Source organism: Ixodes scapularis, unplaced genomic scaffold, assembly GCF_016920785.2.
Source record: "Ixodes scapularis isolate PalLabHiFi unplaced genomic scaffold, ASM1692078v2 PGA_scaffold7__128_contigs__length_106722199, whole genome shotgun sequence".
NCBI classification, from domain to species: domain Eukaryota; kingdom Metazoa; phylum Arthropoda; class Arachnida; order Ixodida; family Ixodidae; genus Ixodes; species Ixodes scapularis.
In genome coordinates, this window is record NW_024609882.1 from 127,290 (window position 1) to 146,718 (window position 19,429).

The 19,429-nt window shown below is 44.2% G+C and overlaps 2 protein-coding genes across 2 annotated transcripts in view; both read right to left on the reverse strand.

Annotated features, from left to right (window-relative positions):
• Nucleotides 1-19,429, reverse strand: part of LOC115332949 (gastrula zinc finger protein XlCGF49.1-like) — a 65,226-nt gene that overhangs the window by 21,104 nt on the left and 24,693 nt on the right. The gene's annotated exons all lie outside the window — the stretch shown is intronic.
• On the reverse strand, nt 1,728-18,886 carry LOC120837406 (gastrula zinc finger protein XlCGF7.1-like). The gene is made up of 2 exons (XM_040206731.3): nt 18,613-18,886; nt 1,728-2,918 (listed from the first exon to the last, which is right to left on the reverse strand). Exons 1-2 carry the CDS (start codon nt 18,881-18,883, stop codon nt 2,290-2,292), a joined length of 900 nt encoding a protein of 299 aa, XP_040062665.1. The 5' UTR covers nt 18,884-18,886; the 3' UTR covers nt 1,728-2,289.

Genomic DNA, 19,429 nt, shown 5'->3' on the forward strand with positions numbered 1-19,429 from the left:
ACGTAACGAATGAGGAGAACCTTTTCTTTCTGTTTTTGTTTGCGCCGAATATCCCTTGACGCATCGCGCTCTCAGTTCGCTTCTCTTCGAGCGCTTGCTCGAGTGCACCGTTTGGAACGAAAAATATAGACAGCCATTTAAAATACAAACGTGCGATTATCATTTACGGTTATTATCCGTCATGCTTGACTCATTTCCGGACGAAATTTGAATATTTCAATTTTTGTTTCCGTACCCCTTTAAAGGAATAGTTCAACGAAGTTTGAAATATTCCCGTCGTGTTCAAAAATAGGTTGAATATGATCCACAATATCCGTAAATGACAATCGCATGTTTGTATTTTGAGCCTGGTGGCTGTATTTTTCGTTATAAACGGCCCACTCTGGCAAGCACTCGGAGAAGGCCCAGCGGAGACCACGTGTCATCCAACGCAATCGTGACGTAGCTCGTCTCAGGACGAGCAAAGCTACGGCAAGGCTGACGTCGAGAGGATGGCCTAGTCGTTCCAGCCACCGAAGCGGCTGCTTTTGTACGAATTTTGAGTGACGGGTTAACGTTCTGTAATTTTGTAGGGGGACAATAGCGATTTCTGCGACACAGAAAAGGCGTTCTCGGGAAGAGGGGAGTTCCTCCTGCCCCTCTTCTCTCGTCGTGGCCGGAGGCGAGACAACCTCCGTCACGAGCTGTCAAGGTTCCTAGACGGGATTTTCAAGCGAAACATTAGCGACATCCACCAGATGCTCTTTGCTAATTGTTTAATTCGTTTTAAAATTCCTTTTCGTGACTTTTTTAACAAGATATTGCTATCTCCGATGTGATGCTGCTTTTTTGAACACATATAGACCAAAAAATGAGTGCCGAAATTTCGTTGTAGTATCCCTTTAATACCATAATTACTCGTAGAATAAACACACTCGCTTAATAAACGCACCCCCCACAATGGGCATCAATATTTTGACTTTTTTCCTCCCGTAATCAACGCACCTCCAATTTTCGGATCCGCGAGTCTTAAATTGCGTCCAATTAGCAAGCCGCCAAGCCAGTTTTCTTTTACCGCCAAGCAGTCAGGCCAAGTCAAGCCAAGCCAAGCCGCTCTCGTAGTGGCCCGGTGGCCCCAAGCACCTGGTTACAGAAGTGATAAACCGTGAAACCGAGTGCCGCGCACACCTGACGGAGCTTGGGTCGAGGAATTACCGAGCCCCAAATATTGTTCGCCTGTCGGATACATTGATGTCAACAAACAAGCCGTCATCTGTGGTCCGCTTTCGGACAGAGAAATCGTGAATGTGGTTAGGCCTAATTTCACATACTCCGGGTAAATGTGTTTATTTAATCCGTAACAAAACGGCACAGCAAGGTGCACGCTGCGCTGTAGGCTGACAGTGTCCGGTAGATTCTCCGTGAACAAAACTCTATCCGTGCAAGCGGGCTTTGGGGGTCCGCAGTTGGACTTTGTACGAGTTCGTCTTCGTGAACGAAACTTGATCCACGTGAACGGCCTTTGCGGTCGAGGGTTGGACTTCGTACAAGTTCTTAAACGCGTAGTCGTGGATATACCCAAGCGTGCCCACCGGATACTAGCAATATATATCGCCTAAGAACGGTCAAGTTGCTTTTCGTGCTGAGTGAGCTTCTAGGGCGCTCTTCCTTCGGCAAAAGGCACCCCGAAAGCGCTGTAAAAAGATTTGCAATTTATAAAGCATGCTTATTGTGGCGCGCCCCCGATCAGCCATGGGTGCGCCTCCATGTGCCACAGTACCTTGCCGTGTCATATTGGCACCTAATATGACATTTGCACGAAATGTGTAAATTAAAAAATTTTACCCCGTGTAATGAACAACCCTCCCCAAATATGTGTCAATTTTTCAGGAAAAAAAAAAGTGTTTATTGTGCAAGTAAATACAGTACACATATGCAGGCTTTTCAATTAATCTTTGCCGTGCCCATCATACAAATATATAGGTGTGTCTTGCAGCCAAAATAGCAATGTTTCAATGAAAACAGCCCTTTAGAGTAAGGCGCAACTTAAGCAAAGGTGTGACCCATAGACCGGAAAATATGGTATATGCTCGTTGTGATAAGCACTAAGGGCTTCTTTGTTAGTGATAGTTCTTTTTGCTGCCCCGACTCTAGTGTGATAGATGGTAGCCGGTACTCTTACACCATACATGATTCATTAATGGGCAATCAGTTATCAGGTTTACCCAAGGTGGTCTTGAACAAAAGGGTAAAACGACATTGTGCAAATATGTCAAGCTACACCACCCTTTACTATATAATGGATGTCCCTCACGGATGATGCTCCTTCTCATGTGCATTTAAATTAACTTTCTCCAGAAAATTTTCTCCACACTGCTTGCAATGAAATGATGGGTCTACACCGTGAAGTTCCTCGTGACGCCTCAACTGAAACCACTGCTTAAACGGAGCTCCACATGTTCCGCATTTGTATGGTTTGTCACCCATGTGGACTCTTCTGTGATGCGTCAAGTTACCGCTATTTGCAAATGCCTTCTGGCAAGTCTGGCACCTGAACGGCCTTTCACCTGTGTGAATTCTGTTATGAACTTGCAGGTTAGATTTGTCCGAAAACGCCTTTTCGCAAGTCTGGCACCTGAATGGCTTTTCACCCGTGTGAATTTTCTCGTGAGCCTGCAGGCGAGCCTTTTGTGTAAACTTTTTGTGGCAAACGGCGCAGCTGAAGGGCTTTTCGCCTGTGTGCGTCCTTTCGTGCTGCCCGAGGTTCGACGAGCGAGAGCTGGAGAAAGGGCAGAACCGGCACTGATATTTCTTCTCTCGGTGTGGTTGCGCCATCTGCTGCCACACGGTGAGCAAAATGTTCTCAGAAGAGCGTTTCCCCTCGGTGCCTTCACAGCCAGGTGCCTGTTCTTCGACTTCAGTGGCTTTCGAAACAGGCTCTGTGAAAGAAACAAGCCAAATCGGTTTCAACAGGCATTTTTTTTTACCAAGAGAAGCAGGTTAAAAGTGTGCCTGAACATCAACACTGGTGTAGTGGGAGGTGGCCATTCACTTCAATGAATGCTGCACTCCCAAGAAACATTGCTTTTTAGCACCTGTATAGGACCTGTCTGTCACAAAATAAACATTTCAATAAAAAAAAAGTTAGTGCTACATTTACGTCATCAGACTCATTTTGAGTTAGGAGAAATTCCTAAACATGCTTCTGTCTCCGGGTCAGTCTTGAAAGTAAACCATGTTCTGGAATTGCTCCGAACTCCAAAAGTGTACCGGAACGTAAATACTGCAGTACTTATTTTTTCAGGAAAAGTGCATTTTCTGATGTACATACCATACTAAAACAAAAAAAACAAAAAAAAAAAACTCAGGCATTCAATATCCACAAACATCAAAGGACTTAGCTAACTTTTCTATTTTATTCCTGATGAATACTCAAAATCTGCAGCTTCTACTTCCATTCTCCCATCACCCAACTAGTGAGCTGGCATTGAAATAGTGGTTTCCACCTCACAGCAACATGTTATACTCTGCTAAAAACATAGGCTATATTGTATCCTGTGTTGACGTGAAATAAAAGGATTGATTACTTGAGAGTGACAGGTCACTCAAGGGAATGTGACGATTTTAGCACGGCACTTTCAACCTGGCTTCATTCACATAAACAGTGCACTAGTGGACTGGATGTAGTGTGGTAGTTTAATTTGAGGAAGAGCAGTTGTAATTTTGCATTCCTTGGCATCATTGAATCCTAACGCTGTCACATTGGTGGAAAGAGGGACGGTTGGAAAGAAGCGATTGTGTCAAATGCTGGCTGGTGGTGGTGAAGCTTTCCCTAACCTATGCATTACCTGGGGATGTATTTCCCAGACTATCTTTGAGATGATGGCCACAGATTTTTATAACAAGGTTTAAAAGAGGTTGAAGAGACAAGAATTATAGATCCCAATGCAATGGTATGGCACACTCCATTCTTCACATTTAAGGGCAATTTACGCAAACCAAGCTGCACTGGTGGTATGCAAGTATATGTAAAGCGCCGTCCACACGCTTGCAACTGAGTAAGACAGAGAGACAAGACCGATTTTTAAACCTCTTGCGATAAAGGAGGACTGGATATTCTGCTGCACATCAGGTCCTACACCGTCGCAAGAGGCTTAAAAACCAATCTTGTCTCTCTCGGTCCTACTCGGTTGCCAGCGTGCAAACACCACTTAACAGTGCAAGAAGCTCTCCAACGATGGTCAGGTCAAGCCGAGAAAGCATGGAGAGAACATACAGCATCATCACCAAATATATAGAACAATTCTCTATGCTAGCAACACAAAATTGAAGAAAAATATTATCACTGGGGCAATTCAAAACAATTTGACATATTTTCTGTTAAGACAGGGGCAGCATGGATGTACCCCTCATTATAATAAAAAAAAAATGACAGGTCACTATTTGAGATTGCTAAAAAAATATGTAGTTTTCTAGGAAAAGTCGAAGGGAGGTTTTTTAGAGGAAGTCATTTAGGGGAAGTCCTTTAGAGGGCTACTTCGCCACACTGAGTTTGTTTACTGAGATGAAACATTAGTGGATTGGATCAGGCAGGTTGGCTATTCGGGGTTGGGAAAATGGATGATAAATTGGACAGAACTGGCCAAAATATGGCAACATGCGATCTGATCCAACGATGTTGCATCCAAGTTAATAAACAACCTATGCGAAGAATCGGAGCTGCCGGAAGTTGACCTCACTGGTGGGCACTCCGTTCTACGAAGTAGCGATGTGCAGGTTCGCTTCATTTGTTCCGCGACAATGCAAGAGATTGACCTGAAAATAAATATTGGGAGTTTATTAATGTGTCAATGTGTTCACAATGTCTACAAGCTACAACAGCGGCAAAGAAAAATGCAACTTGCTACATGGTACTTTTAAACATAAAATTACAAAGCAAGGAATTTTCCCAGTCAAACCAATGTAAACTTGCAATAGTTGTGCCCACTGATAACACCCAGATTGCATGCCAGGTCATTGTTTTTTGTTTTTGTTTTGATGCAAGTTGTTTTTAGAGCGCAGCTCTTAGGCGCCCGTTCCCGGCTTAGCGGCGTCGCCGTCGGCGTAATTGCGCGGTGCATTATGGGTAAATTTTTTCGAAGGGACCCGAGGACTCCCGATGGAGCCCGAGGTCGTCCCGGAGGAACCCGAGGTCCTTCGGGAGGACCTCGGGTCCCTGCGGGAGGACCTCGGGTTCCTTCGAGAGTTGCATGCAACAGGTTGCATGCAACTGGCATACGAGTTGTATGCAACCTGTTGCATGCAATCCAGGTTGCATGCAACCTGATGACGTCATTGTCATCATCAGTGATGACGTCATCAGTGACGTCACTGATGACGTCATTGGCATCCGCATCGTCATCATCACTGATAACGTCATCAGTGACGTCACTGATTACGTCATCAAATCGTCATCGTCAACGTCACGTGACCCCCGAGGTCAGGTGACCCCCGAGGTCACGTGACCCCTGAGGTCACATGACCCCCCTGAAATCACGTGACCTTTAAGGTCACGTGACCCCTGAGCTCACATGACCCCCCTGGAATCACGTGAACCACCTGAGGTCACGTGGCCGCCTGAGGTCACGTGATTCTCCTGAGGTCACGTGACCCTCTGAGGTCACGTGACCTTAAGGAGTCACCTGTCCCTCAGTATGCTTCCATCCTCCTCAAGAGCTGCGCTCCAACCGGCATTACAGGGAATTGTAAACGGCTTTAATTTTTTTTAGATATTTTACAAGCGCCCTCTTCTGGGGGCTTACTGTGCACAACCAGTGGCATACTGCAGCGCAAGACTGTTAAAACAACAGCACCGAGGGAAAATTTTTATTATTACCACTATTGAAATGAAATATTTTAATTTATGGTGCTAAATCATCTTTATAAATCCGGTGTCAGATTTGATATAGCTCGTTTTTTCAGGTCCTCGATAAAATGTACATTCAGGAAAAACAAGCCCCTGTGTGCACGTGAGGCATGGCAACAAACTTAGAAAAGCCCAATAAAATAAACGAATTCACTCCTTTTAAACCACTGAGTGCAATGAACAACAGTGTTGCGGAGTTGCCACTTTGGAGTTGGAATGATTCCAGAATCATTCCACACTTTCGTGACCTTGGAATGGAATGGGAATGGCAGCAGCACTTTGGGGAATAGAAAGGGAATGGAATTGACTTAAAACGAAAGAAACACACAAGAGGACAAAACAGACGACACAGAATTGGATGCACTTCCCTCGGAATGGAGGGGAAATGGAATGGGCTCTGTTCTTATGCGAGCTGTGTGGATTTTCATTTAGAACCTACGGGCTGATGGCACAATTAGCTTGCGCATGGCAAGTGGCTCTTGAAACGGTACCACTGCATTTGAGGTGACTGACAGCTTGTCTTAAGGCTTATTCACACGATGCATCTTTTCAACGCGCCACAGTTTAGCGAAACCAAGATTTCGCGAAATCGCCCTGTTCACACAAGGAGTTTGATGCGCGAAACCTGCGACGTATTGACTCACGAGAATTTCGCCAAACCTTGTCATCTGCACCGGGAGTACCAAGCGTTTCGCATCAAAATGATATCAAGTATGCACAGTGTGAAGAGACAGTCTTTTTTATTAATACCACTCAATGAACTTAGTCAGATTCGGCTCACTGTGTTTACTAGTCCTGCCAAATCCAGGAAAGACCGCGAACGTCGCGGAACAGGCAGATGATCTTGAAGCATTTCGGACATTTTTGCACCCAAAATAAAAAAAGTTATCCCAAGTCATCATGTTTGTATGCGGTGCTTGCACTCGTCGCGACTGTTGATGAATCTGCACCGCGCCACCAACCCGTACCGTAGGCGCCGTTCACAAACCTGCAACCGAGTAGGACCAAGACTCATCATCCGTACGCACCGCTTCTCCGCTTGTGGCTCGCCATGTTTGTTTGTTTTCTTTCGGCTTTGGCTCAAATACGGAATCGGCCGAAAATCAAACTCCTCCAAAAGCTCGCTCCTCCTCGAAGGTCAGACTTCACAGCGAAGTCGAGCGGCCATTGGCAGCGTCCGTGTTTCTCCTACGGGTGATTGACAGGCCTCGGTGAGGTTTCAACGAAAAATTGCTCCAGAAGCGAGGAACATGCACCCCTTTTTTCGGAGGCGTGCCACTTTTTCGGTCGCGTTCAGACGGGGCATTTGTTTCCCGAAATCTAGTTTCGCAACACAAGATCCGCCAACAAGATGCATCGTGTGAATAGACCTTTACTGGCTCATGCTCCGAGGATGAAAATGGCACAGTAATCTTATGTGGCAATCACCAGTTCATTGGAAATGGCTCGGCGTAAACAAACGTGAGCCATGTCTTCTTGAGGGTGATGGCGCTAAGTTAATTAAATATTCGTGACGGTAACGTGAGCAGCTCAGTTTTGACGTAAAAAACGGCAGCGACAACATGGAGAGAGCCTAATAATAGTGAAGCAAATAAGTATATTTCACGTCTATGTGCAGCACAAATTGGTGTCAGCGAGTCAGCGTGTAGGAGTACACTTGTATACTTTGTTTCACCTATAGGAGTGACAGAAAAGGACACTACGAGCCACCGGAGCCATATCATAGCTTGGAGGGTGTCCGTGTCCTTACGATTGGGCGGAGCGATGCGGGGAGCGTAAAATCACAAGGCAAGCTACGAACTATGGATTGGGTCATTTAGCTCGTAGTGTCCATCGCGGTATATCGTAAGGTGAAACGGAGTATAACTGACAATGCTGAGAGCCTATAGAGCTATTTATGTGTATCTTTTTCTTGCTGCTAAGCAATATTCCTCAAGGAAGGAGAAGGCAAACAAAAACATCAAAAACAAAAAGTTGAGGGCTGTCAGCACGTTTGTTTCATGGTGGCAAAACCTGGAGGCGCCGAGAGGGGAAGCCACGACAAGCGAAACAGTGCAGCACCGGCCACCCAGAGCCCTGGATGCTTTTTGAAGGACACATGCAAAAGGAAAAAAACTTTTTTTTTTTAAACAGGCTAGATGAAAAAAGAATATTATAAAATGAATTTACAACGAAGAAAAAAGAAATTGGAGTTATATTTATGGTGCAAAACGAATTTGTAGTTGGCGCCCACGGGAGCCGCCGCTGGTCACGTGGTAGGCCTGTGCGCCGCTGCGCTGCGTCGCCGCTGCACGCTGAGCGTTGTGCGACACCGCTTCAACGCGCTTCTCCACGCCGCCGTCGCCGCCGCCGCACAAGTTCGTCTGCTTCGGGGCGTCGCCGCCGTCATCTGATCGGCGCACAGGTCTATCACGTCTGCTTGCACTTTTTCAGGGGTTTCCTTTGAGCTCTAAAAGTTACTTATTAATCTTAGTTTTTCGTTATACTTCAAACAAAGATGAATAAGTTACTTTTAGAGGCCATAGGAAGCTTCCGAAAGAGCGCAAGCACCACGTGACAAATAGAGACCAGTGTTCTGAGGTACCCGCGGGCGCCAACTACAAATTCGTATCGAGCAGTAAATATAGCTTTAAAAATTTTTCTTTTTCGTTGTAAATTCGTCTTCTCCCAACGAAGATGTTAAAAAAAAAAGTTTTTTCCTTTGCATGTGTCCTTTAAAGGGGCACTGACACATCAAAATCATATTTTTTTTTATTATCCGAAACGACTGAAAACGATGCCGGGACATTACCCTCAAAACTTGAAATTTGGGAATTCAGTATTCGTGAAGTAAAAAAACAATTTCCAAATGCCGAATTCGAAGTTCCCGCGCGATCGGCGCCGGTGCCTTGACGTCAAAAATCGCGGAGACCTGAGAGTCCCCTTTCCTTCACCACTCCCTGCTGTTGCCATGGCGACCCAAAGCGAGGGGGAAAGGAGCGAGCGGCGGCGTTGCGGCGGACCGGTTTTGAGCGGTGTCGCCTGTTTTCCGTTGGAGGATACAAATCCAGGAGACGGCACCACAACAAACTCCCTATTTTTGGTATTTCAAAAAGAAGGGCCGTAGTGCGTTCGCAATTGCGTTAAAAAACATGTTTTAGGATTGCCGTAATTAAATGTTATAGAGATGTCGCCTACAAAGCTTCTAAATTTCATGATTCTTGACGTCACCGATCAAAAGAAGCGAGGAGGCGAGAGGCGGGAAAATCAAACACCAAAAATAAAAAGGCGCGCGCGCGCGGGAAAATTTTTTTTCGCGATGCGTTTTTTTTTTTGCGTGTCTATGACTGCAACTTGCATCGTTTTAGACAATAAAAATAAATACGACCTTTGGGGTCAGTGCCCCTTTAAAGAAATTTTTTTTTGTGCATGAGTTTTCTAGAAACAGCAAGTCCCTCATTGTCTTTTTGTGTTATTAGTCTTTCGACCGGCCTTCGCAGTCTTTCTTCTCTTCAAGTCAGCTGTTTGCGTAGTTTGCCGTTTCCATCTGGATAAGCATCGTACCAGTGTGCAGTCGCACATTAGTGCTGCGCGATACCCGTTAAAGGCCTTAGGCTAGCAATCGTACTGCACTGGCTACAAATATCATCAACAGTGGGTCACAGTGTCGCCATACTATGGCAGATTCAACTCCTGCTGTCTAAACAACTTACGACCGATTTGTTTCTTGTGGGTAGTTTGCGAGTATTGTGCATGGTACCATCACAAGGTCACTGTGCATACTGGCTGATTGACTTTACATGAGGGTACTACATTTTGACACCTTTTCCAACTGCCTGTATAATCACGTAATTCAAGATCACAAAACAAAGTTAATATTTGTTTTGCTGTCGTGGTTTCCGCAGCATGGCTCATGATGACTTAATTTTTTTTAATAAAGGTATGCTGCGTTGAACTCACCTTTTCTACTTAATGACTGTGATCTGTGGACTTCTTTTCAAAAATCAATTTAATGGGTTTGCGCTTGGAACCGGTAACCGGACCGTTATTACAGAAGCATCACTGAACCCGAACCGAACCGGAATAATGACCGGTTCGACTCTTTATTTTTAACCAAGCCAATCCTCTAGTGCTTGCATAGAACACAAATAAAAAATTAGATTGAATATGTTAAAGGACAGCTCCACTTCATTTTTACAATTTTTGGGTTATGATCTGTTTAGTCGAAGTCGGCGACCCTGAATCACGAGATATAATTTGTTTTTCGCTAGTGTGTATAGTTTTGTAGATATCGCATATCCAAGTTTCGTTCCGGCGGCACAGCGAAATCACAACTACCAACTGGAGCACCTTGAAAGCCCTGGTAATCAGCTGTGCGTCGAGGGCACGACATAGATCTTGTCCCGCGCTCCTTAGCCGATGCACCGACGCAGCCGGCTCAGTCGCACATGAAGTTTCAAAACAGAAGTTGCACATTTTCTTTACCACTGCACTTTGTAAATATTGAACAAATTTCATAAGTTTTAGTGTGTATAAATTTTCCAGCCAAAAAGCGAATCCGACTGCTATAAATATTATGATGTGGTCAGTGCCGGCGCAAAGTGACTGTCTGTTTCTTGCTCGCAGACCAAGAGAAAAAGGAATAGTGGGAGACAGATGGTATCCACAAGCGGTCGAAGTTGTTAAAGCTCAAATGCCTTTATGTGTACGCTAGTTAGACCTGCTACAACCTGCGATCAAGCGGTGTCTTCTATCATCTGCGTTTCTCATACTTCAAGACCTCTTCGTAACTGTTCTGAACTTATGTATACTACGTTCCAGGTACAAATGATTGCAATTATGCCGCCCCAGCTGGTGCCCCATGCATGCAAGCCCGTGCATTATGCCCATGGAGGCAACTTTGCCAGGCTTGCGATTGCACGGGCTTGCCACCATGAGCGGCGCCAAGATGCTCTTCTTGCAAACATGTATAGCGCGGTCAGCTCGAGTGTCGCGCACCATTCATTCTCATTCCCAGCTCCAGCCAAAAAATAGATTATATAGACCACGACCAAAAGAGCACGACAATAGCCAACGTATTCAGACGATAGCGCAGCGTGCAATGCAATTTGTTTTGCTTGTCACTCAAGATCTCTGGTTATAACACTTCTGATTACGTGATGGAAGCTTACGTGAACGCAGCGTACCACTTACCGTGTTCAGCATGCTATTAGAAATGAAGATTATAGTTTTAATTTTCCCGCATGATTGCCATCATGTAATCAGAGAAGTGTAATTGCGTGTTCCCTAGTTTGCTTTAATTGTTTTGTTTTTAGTTGAAAGTCGAGGCCTGTCCAGTGCTGCTTTTTTTCTTCCTCACAACCAACTAGCCCGGTTCTCGGCAAGCACCCCTTGCCGTCAGCAAAATAGCAGAATGCCACGGGAAACGAAGCGTCCGCAGAGTCCATACAAGCATAGGACGAAACCTATGCCATTGCTCAGTGTTGCTTCACTAGTTCACCCGCTATCGCGCCACTAACCCGGCTGCGAGAACTTTTTAATATTAGTTTTAATCAGGAATGCGGCGTCGGTTTGACGTGCTATTTTGGGTATGACCGTATTTTGATCCCCTAAAGCGATTTCAGTCATTTTTTTGAGAGGAGTTGCCCTTTAAAGGTGCATTAAAGATGTTTCTCAGATCATCTGTTCTTGGCGATACCTTACGGGCTCAGAACATTCTAGAAATCCAAAAATTATGCTTGTGCGACATTTATTTTTAGACTAAATATGCGATAGAACTTCGTGCCATGTCCCTTTCTGAGCAGAAATACCTGGAGCACAGAATCCAGCAGAAGTGCCGGCGGCGTCTCCGCTTTTGATTGGCTGACGCGTGCCCGTCGGGGGAGACGGGAGGAGACAGGTCATCATCAGAAGGCGATACGCTCTCGTCTGCCGGGAGCTTTGGACGTTTGGGAGGTGGAGGTTTTTCTAAGCGCCCGGACTTCTGGTAGCTGCTGGGGGCATGGGGAGGGAACGCTCGATCCCTGCCAGAAGGGCCAGCTAGTGATACTGATGGCACTTCTGGCATCTTGAAGTGAGTGGTACCCCCCTTAGAGGCAGTCTTGGGTAGTAACGCGTTACTGTAACTTTGTTACTTTTTTAGTAACTCGTAACTGTAACAAGTTACTTTTTAAAAATGTAACTTGTAGCTTTTATTACTTTTTCTGAGGTAACGACGAAAGTAACGAGGTTACTTTCCAGTTTTTTATTAATAATATATCATTGAACGAGTACAATCTGGCTATTCCTTGCACTTTCCAAATTGTCTGTTCCGACATTCCAAGTGTCAAGTTGGCCTTGCACAAACTTGCGAATTCATTCTTTTTCGTGAGCTCGAATATAACCACGTGTAGATTTGATGAAAAAGAAATCTAGTTATCTGTACAAACAGGCTTGTGCTTTGTGACTCAACACTTACATCTCAGTATCTTGAAGCACTATCTACGTTGCGGTTTTTCTTTTTTTCTGTACAAACCCTTTCTAATCAGGTGAATCAACCGTGAAACAACAATACACGCGGAGGGCACTGCGCATGTTTCGTATTTTGATTTGCGCCACTACTCCGGCGTGGTGTCAACAGTCGAGGCAAAATGTACTGCTGTTTGCTCGGGGTTTGTTTCTGGCTTGCCGGGTACAAACTGAAATATGACCAGGGACTCTGTAAACCCAGGGCAACTGTCAACGAGCCAGCAATGTGCTAGTGCTACCAAGGATAACAATGTTGATAGAACAAAGAACTACCATGGCCGGCGTACAGAGTATTTTGCTATAGTGAAGGTGGCTGCTAACAAAAGCGTAAAAAGCGTTCTTTCAATTTTATGCAATAAAACTTGGCGAGGGACGTTTTTCAGTTTTTCCTAATTTTTTTGTGTTGTAGAAAAGTAACTGAAAAGTAACGTTGTTACTTTTTAAAAGTAACTAACTGTAGCGAGTTACTCTTTTGTTGCGGTAACTGTAACGGTAATTTTGCTACTTTTTTTCTGAAAGTAACAGGTGACAGAGTGTGTGTCACCTTCAGAGGTTCGGAAGGGGACTTTTATAGGGAGGACAGATCTTCCGGGGAAGTCTGTGTCTCCACGGATGCCGCCGACAGGGGGGTCCCCTCCACACTGCCTGGGCACGAAAACCCCTTGCCTGAAAGGGAAGCTGTTCTTTGGCTGCTTGGTAGCTAAGGTTATGTTTTACATTAAAAGTCTATACTTCTTTTCTTGCTTTCATTTTAGGCATGGGCGAAAGAGAGCAGGGTAAGATCCGCTACATCTCACACGTTTGGGTTCATTTTCACAGATGTCCGCAACATGGTCAGTACGACAGCACTTCCCACATGTTTCTCGGCCGCAGTAGTTTCGGGAACCATGCTTAAAATGTTGGCAGCGGAAATACCGCTGAGGATTTGGAAAGGAAGGGTGGACTCTACAGTTCAAGTACCGTGCCTTCACGGTGGACGAAAGAGCATGGAGTTCAAATGTGAGTATCAGATGTTGGGTTGGTTTTTCTTGTCCATCACATTTTAAAGTGATCCGTCGAACAGCTACAACAGCACTCTTGCGCAGACCTTCGAGGATCTCATCTTCACTGCATTCGAGAAAGTAATCTTCTGAGGTGACACCGCAAACAGTATTCAGGGTATGGTTGGCAGTTACAGTAACCTGGTAATCTCCCAGGTTTGTCACCTTCAGGGGTGTTGTGCTTTGAGGGCTATTTTCTACCTCAACAAGGATGTCCCCAGCTAGCCTCTATGCTTATAACATTTTCCAAACACTTGTTCTAAGTGCTTCGCAATGAAAAAAGAAGAAACTTTTGACAAATGCACAATTTCATTTGTAAAGTGAACTACACCAAATCTGGGATATTTTTCTTGGTTCATTAGCTTTTTCGAAAGTAAGAGGAACGGGGCAGCCCCATCTTGAAGGTCACTCCGCTCGGGGTTTAGGAGTCTGGGAAGCCATAAAAAGGCAAAGGTGTTTGGAATCCGTGGTGCACCACCCCCACCGATCCTAACAATGGGTTAGGTAATGCACCATAGCAAGAGCTGGAGACATTACTCTAACAGTGCTGCCGGGAAACTATAGCCAAGTGTGGATCTGGACAAGGGTATCTGTCACCACCCAAGGTTAGCCCTTGCCGCCAAAGAAGCTGAAAGAGGAAAGAAGGGTAGAAAGAGAAAACAAGCAAAGGTAGAAGAGGAGAAGAAAGGCGACTGACTGAATCATCCTGGTCGGGCCAAGCCAGGACACCCGTTTACAAGAAGCAGGGGGCGAAGTGCTATATTGCCTCGTCCGGGGGGGCCCCGAAGGGTTCAAACATACCCCGGGCTCAGCTCAACCACCAGGATCCCCTTCGCCCCGGGTTAAGCCACGCACAGTCAGGCGTGGGTGGGTGAACCCGCATGGCTCGGGGTTCGTAATGACTCACCAAGCACCTACTAAAGCAGGTGCCCCCTGCATGTGGGTATGGTGACGCCACTCACCAAGCACTTAACATGTAAGGTGTAGATGCCCCCAGCAGGAAAAAAACATGGCAGTTCTTAGAACACTTTCCTAATAACAACAAAAATAAAAACAGTTATCGGGAAATTAGGAACAAAGTAAAATCTTTCATAAGAAGCACGAAAAGAAATAATTATTCGAAAAATACAGCACGGTGCTGGTCATCAGTGAATCGGCTGTTAGGACAGAAAAAGAACAAATCAACTGAAGACACGATAAGAAGTAACTTTAATTATAACGTAGAAAAGCTTGCCAACAATTTCACTACAGAATATGTATACCCAATCGAAACCCTTCGTAGAAGAACAGAAAGACAACTTAATCAAATAAAAATCTCTAATTCATTATTTGTTCCAGATATGAACGAAAACAAATGGAAATAATGGGAAAAATTTAAGTTAATGAAGTGGGGATAGGTCAAATAAGGTCGAGGGATATTAAATACCACATTCATGTGTATTTAACACCCATTCTGATACAGCTATACAATTGTATATTCTATAGGGCTATCATTCCTGGAAAACTTAAAACACCTGTAGAAGGCCACCTACACAAGCTGAGAAAAACAAACTTCCTAATTATAGACCAGTGTGTATACTCTTGGTATTGAATTATAAAATGAAAAAATACAGCGAAGCTTTGTCGTGAAGCATAATATAGTAAGTAATACACAGTATGGGTTTAGAGACATAAAAACATGTAATTATTAGAGGACTTTTTTTATTCAAGTATGAGAGCATGGACAACGGAAAATATATAGTAGCCTTGTTTATAGACTTTACTAAGGCTTTTCAAGCGATAAATTATTCCATTATATTAGAGAGATTAAATAGTACAGGAATTCGGGAGAGGGCATTTGACTTGTTTCAAAATTACCTCCTTGATAGACACCAAGTGGTGCGATCAGGTTGTAAATATAATAGGGAAATTAAAGTCAACCACAGGGAACAGTACTTGGCCCATTAGTTTTTCATTTATACGCTAACGAGATAACCCAGTCAAAATAACAAATAAACATTTTTAAGTTTTTTGATGATACGATAATTGCCTATGTCCACAAAAAATATACAAACGCCGAAGGGGAGTTTCAGGAAGTTATTTTCAATTTTCTTCAATGGTTTCATAAAAATCAAATAATTGTAAACTTTTCTCAAAAACCCACATAATGTGATTTCGAGACCCAAGAAAAAAAAAATACAAACTGAAGTACCAACAAAAATGCAAGAGAAAAACTGTAACAAGTGTTCTTGCCCCGCTCTGAAATATGTCGACAATGTAAAGTACCTTGGAATGTACAGAGATCATCATCTTAAATAAAAAAAATTCATGTAGAACAGGTACACAAGAAATGAAGAATACTGAAGGCACATATGATTCATATTCAAGGTACAGTTCCCCATTCTGTACTTTGAATGATATACAATTCCTTAGGAAAATCGGTACAACAATATGGAATAAGTGTTTTGGGCACTGTGCCAAGTATCTGCAAATAAAAATTGAAACTGTTTAAAAGAAGATATTTAAAAGGTAGAACATAATCGCAAATAAAATTATATTACTACTAAGTATATGCAAAAACATCTAAGAGAATAAAAAAACTAAAAAATGGATCAATAAGGAGAAAAAAGGTAAACAATGATAAAGCATATCAGAATAAACGAAGCAGACCACCCTTCCCGACGTGTCTACTACTATAGATATTTTTTCCTTTATGGTGATTTAATTAGAATTGGTCCACCTCAATTGTAAATAAACATTGAAACAACCCTTGATATTACACAAAATTTCTCTTTCTTTTGTTTTTAGTTAGACTCGCAACACAGGGCTGAACATGTGTACAATTTACAATGAAATTATTAGGCAGTGACAGAGGCACACATTTCCTTCGTAACCGAAGTGTGAGTTTAACGAAGGATGTCCTGCTGCGTCCCACGCACAAACCTTATTGGCTAACGTGGGCACAGATTGTAATATGTTCAAAATGGAAATGAAAATGTAGTCTATATTCTATTGCAGGGGTGGCCAGTCTGACGCGGGCTAAGAGCCGCAAACAAAATTACAAAACATCCCAGAGCCGCAAGGGGGGGGGGGGGGGGAGGGAGGGAGGGAGGGAGGGAGGGAGGGAGGGGTGGAATTATTGTTTAGAGCAGTAAACGACTCTCGAACTATTTTCAATCTATCCAAGTCAAAAGCAGTACAACTGTACGTAAGGTAGTAGCAGCACATGACTACAAAACCGTAATCTGTCTTTCGATTTAAAACGCGTTCCGTTTGTGTTTTGGGGGAAGTGCTCGTGTGACCGGGAGGGAGGCGGGGGAGGAGGGGGAGTGGAGGGATAGGGAAAGGAGCCGCGAGCTGCACTTTAACACGTGAAGAGCCACATGCGGCTCGCGAGCCGCAGCTTGGCCACCGCTGTTCTATTGCTTCAGCCGGTGCCTAGCTGCTAGAGTGCAAAGTCATGAAATGTGTTCAGCTTGATGTAGCCAGGAATGGTAGAAAGTAAAGCACTCTGCAGCATGGCAGAACAAAGATGCACGTACCGTATCACTCAATAAACAGGCTGCGTTTCTTTCCCAAAAATTTCCATCGATGCATTTTATACAATGATGCAACTTATATGCAATTCTTTTTCTATAACTAAAGGCCTTAACTATGGAAATGTGCCACGGCAGTTATATTTCTCGCTCAATTCGTTGAAGAGAATATTGAAACCTGCTCTCGCTTACGAATATACTGCGATCATAATACGCATGTGCCGGCTTTTAAAATCATCTTTGTCGTGCCCATCATACAAATATCTAAATGCGACTTGTATAAAGGTGCAGCCCACATGCCAATATTTTAATAAAATAGTTGTTTACAGTGAGGAGCGGCCCTTCAAAATGTGTGACCTAAAGACCACAAAAATATGGTATATTCTCATTGCGATGGGAACTGAGGGCTTCTTTATTAGTGATAAATCTCTTTGTTGTCCCGACTTTTGAAAGCAATAGATGGTAGTCAGTATTGGTAGATCATGGATGAATCATCAATAAGTGATCAGTTAACCGGGGTGTCTAGCAAGTTATTATTTTGAAATTCCCTGACTTTTTCATGTTTTCCCTAACAAATTCAGGTGAATTTCCCTGACCACTGTAGAGGCAGTTACGTGTATAAGACCATTACAACACAAGGCATTGAGCATTGAGCACTGTGAGCATCATTTTTGCACGGGCTTAATCCAACTTTCATATTTTAAAATATTCTAGTTCTAGTCTAGATCAAATGAGCCCTTTCTTGCCGGCGACATCGACAGTGAAGAGGCCACTTCCAGAAACACGATGAAAACACGACGCTCAACCACACACATGCCTAGTTAATAACCGAATGACAGCACGGCCGCCAAATGGACACTTTCGGATACTTTCGGCTTGGGTTGGATAGCGGTCTGCGGCTTTCCCATTTGTGACTAAATCTAGAAGCTCTAACTGGATTTAGCCTAGTGTTGCGCCCTCAATCCAATCCAAAGCTTGACTGGGTTTGTCGGCTGTTCTCTTTGCATCGGGTAGCGCACACTACATCGGGTGAGCAGAGCCTGGCCTCCGCTCTAAGCAGAATTTATTGCCTATTTTTCTGCACCCAAGTCCTCAAGTCTTTGCTCAGGGCACTCGACGGCGTTTACGGCTCGTTTTCCCTGACTGGGCTCGCTTTTTCACAATATCCCTGACAATTCCCTGATTTTTCCCGGTAATTAAAATTTCCCTGACAATTCCCGGTTTTCCCGGTAGCTAGACACCCTGGTTAACAGGTGGTCACCCCAAGATGGTCTTGAATAATAAAGTAAGAACAACACTGCAAATAGATTAAGCTACATGGCCCTTTACTACACAACAGACAGCCCCCACGGATGATGTCCCTTCTGATGTGCATTTAAATAAGCTTTCTGCACAAACTTTTCTCCACACCACTTGCAATGAAATGGCGGGTTTCCACCATGAAGTCCCTCGTGACACCTCAGTTGGAACGGCACGATAAACGCCGCACCACACGTTCTGCACCTCTACGGTTAGTCACTTGTGTGGACTCTTTTGTGACGCTTCAAGTCACTGCTAACTGCAAATGCCTTATGGCAAATCTGGCACCTATACGGCCTTTCACCCGTATGAACCCTCACGTGAGCCTGCAGGGTACTTTTCTGTGAAAAAGCCTTCTGGCAAGTCTGGCACCTGAACGGTTTTTCACCCGTGTGAATTCTCATGTGAACCTGCAGGTTACATTTCACAGCAAACACTCTGTGGCAGACGTGGCAGCTGAAGGGCTTCTCGCCTGTGTGCTTCCTTTCGTGAATCTTGATGCCCGACGTGCGGGAGCAGGAGAAGGGGCAGAACCGGCACTGATACTTCTCTCGGTGTGGGTGTGCCATCTGCTGCCACATGGTGAACGAGTTATTCTCAGAAAAGTGTTCGCTCTCTGTGTTCTCTTCACAGCCAAGGGCCTCGTCTTCGACTTTCATGGCTCTTGGGCCAGGCCCTGCGAGAAAAGCAAGCCAAATTTTATTCCACAGGCTCTTCTTTTACCAAGAGGAGCAGTTTCAAAACCAAAGTGTACCTGAGCATCAACAATGGCGCGGTGTGAGGTGGTCATTAACTAAAACGAATACCGCACTCCCAAGAAACACTGTTCTTTTAGTGCCTGGATAGGACACATTTGCCACAAAATAAACCTTTTCTAAGAAAACAAAAACATTTAGCACAATGTTAAATGTGTATTGCAACATAACGCCTTAATATTTTTACAGGAAAAGTACATTCTCTGACGTCCATACTCAATCCGGGCACTTAAGAAAATGTTGTGCGAGTTCAGCGTCTTTTTAAGGACAGCAGACTCAATACATAGAATGCTTTAAGTGTGTAACGCCCACTCCATACTAAAACTAAATATAACTCCGGCAGTCACTGCCTACATACTTCGAAGCACTTAGCTAACTATTCTATTTTATGCCTGATGAATACTCAAAATCTGCAGTTTCTACTTCCATCCTCCCGTCACCGAACTAGTA

Bases quoted from the DNA above. Each gene is read 5' to 3' on its own strand.
- LOC120837406 (XM_040206731.3), bottom strand. From the start codon at position 18,883: ATGAAAGTCGAAGACGAGGCCCTTGGCTGTGAAGAGAACACAGAGAGC. The intron at 2,919-18,612 runs GTGAAAAACCGT...TTTCTTTCACAG, and splicing joins TCACATGAGAATTCACACGG to AGCCTGTTTCGAAAGCCACT.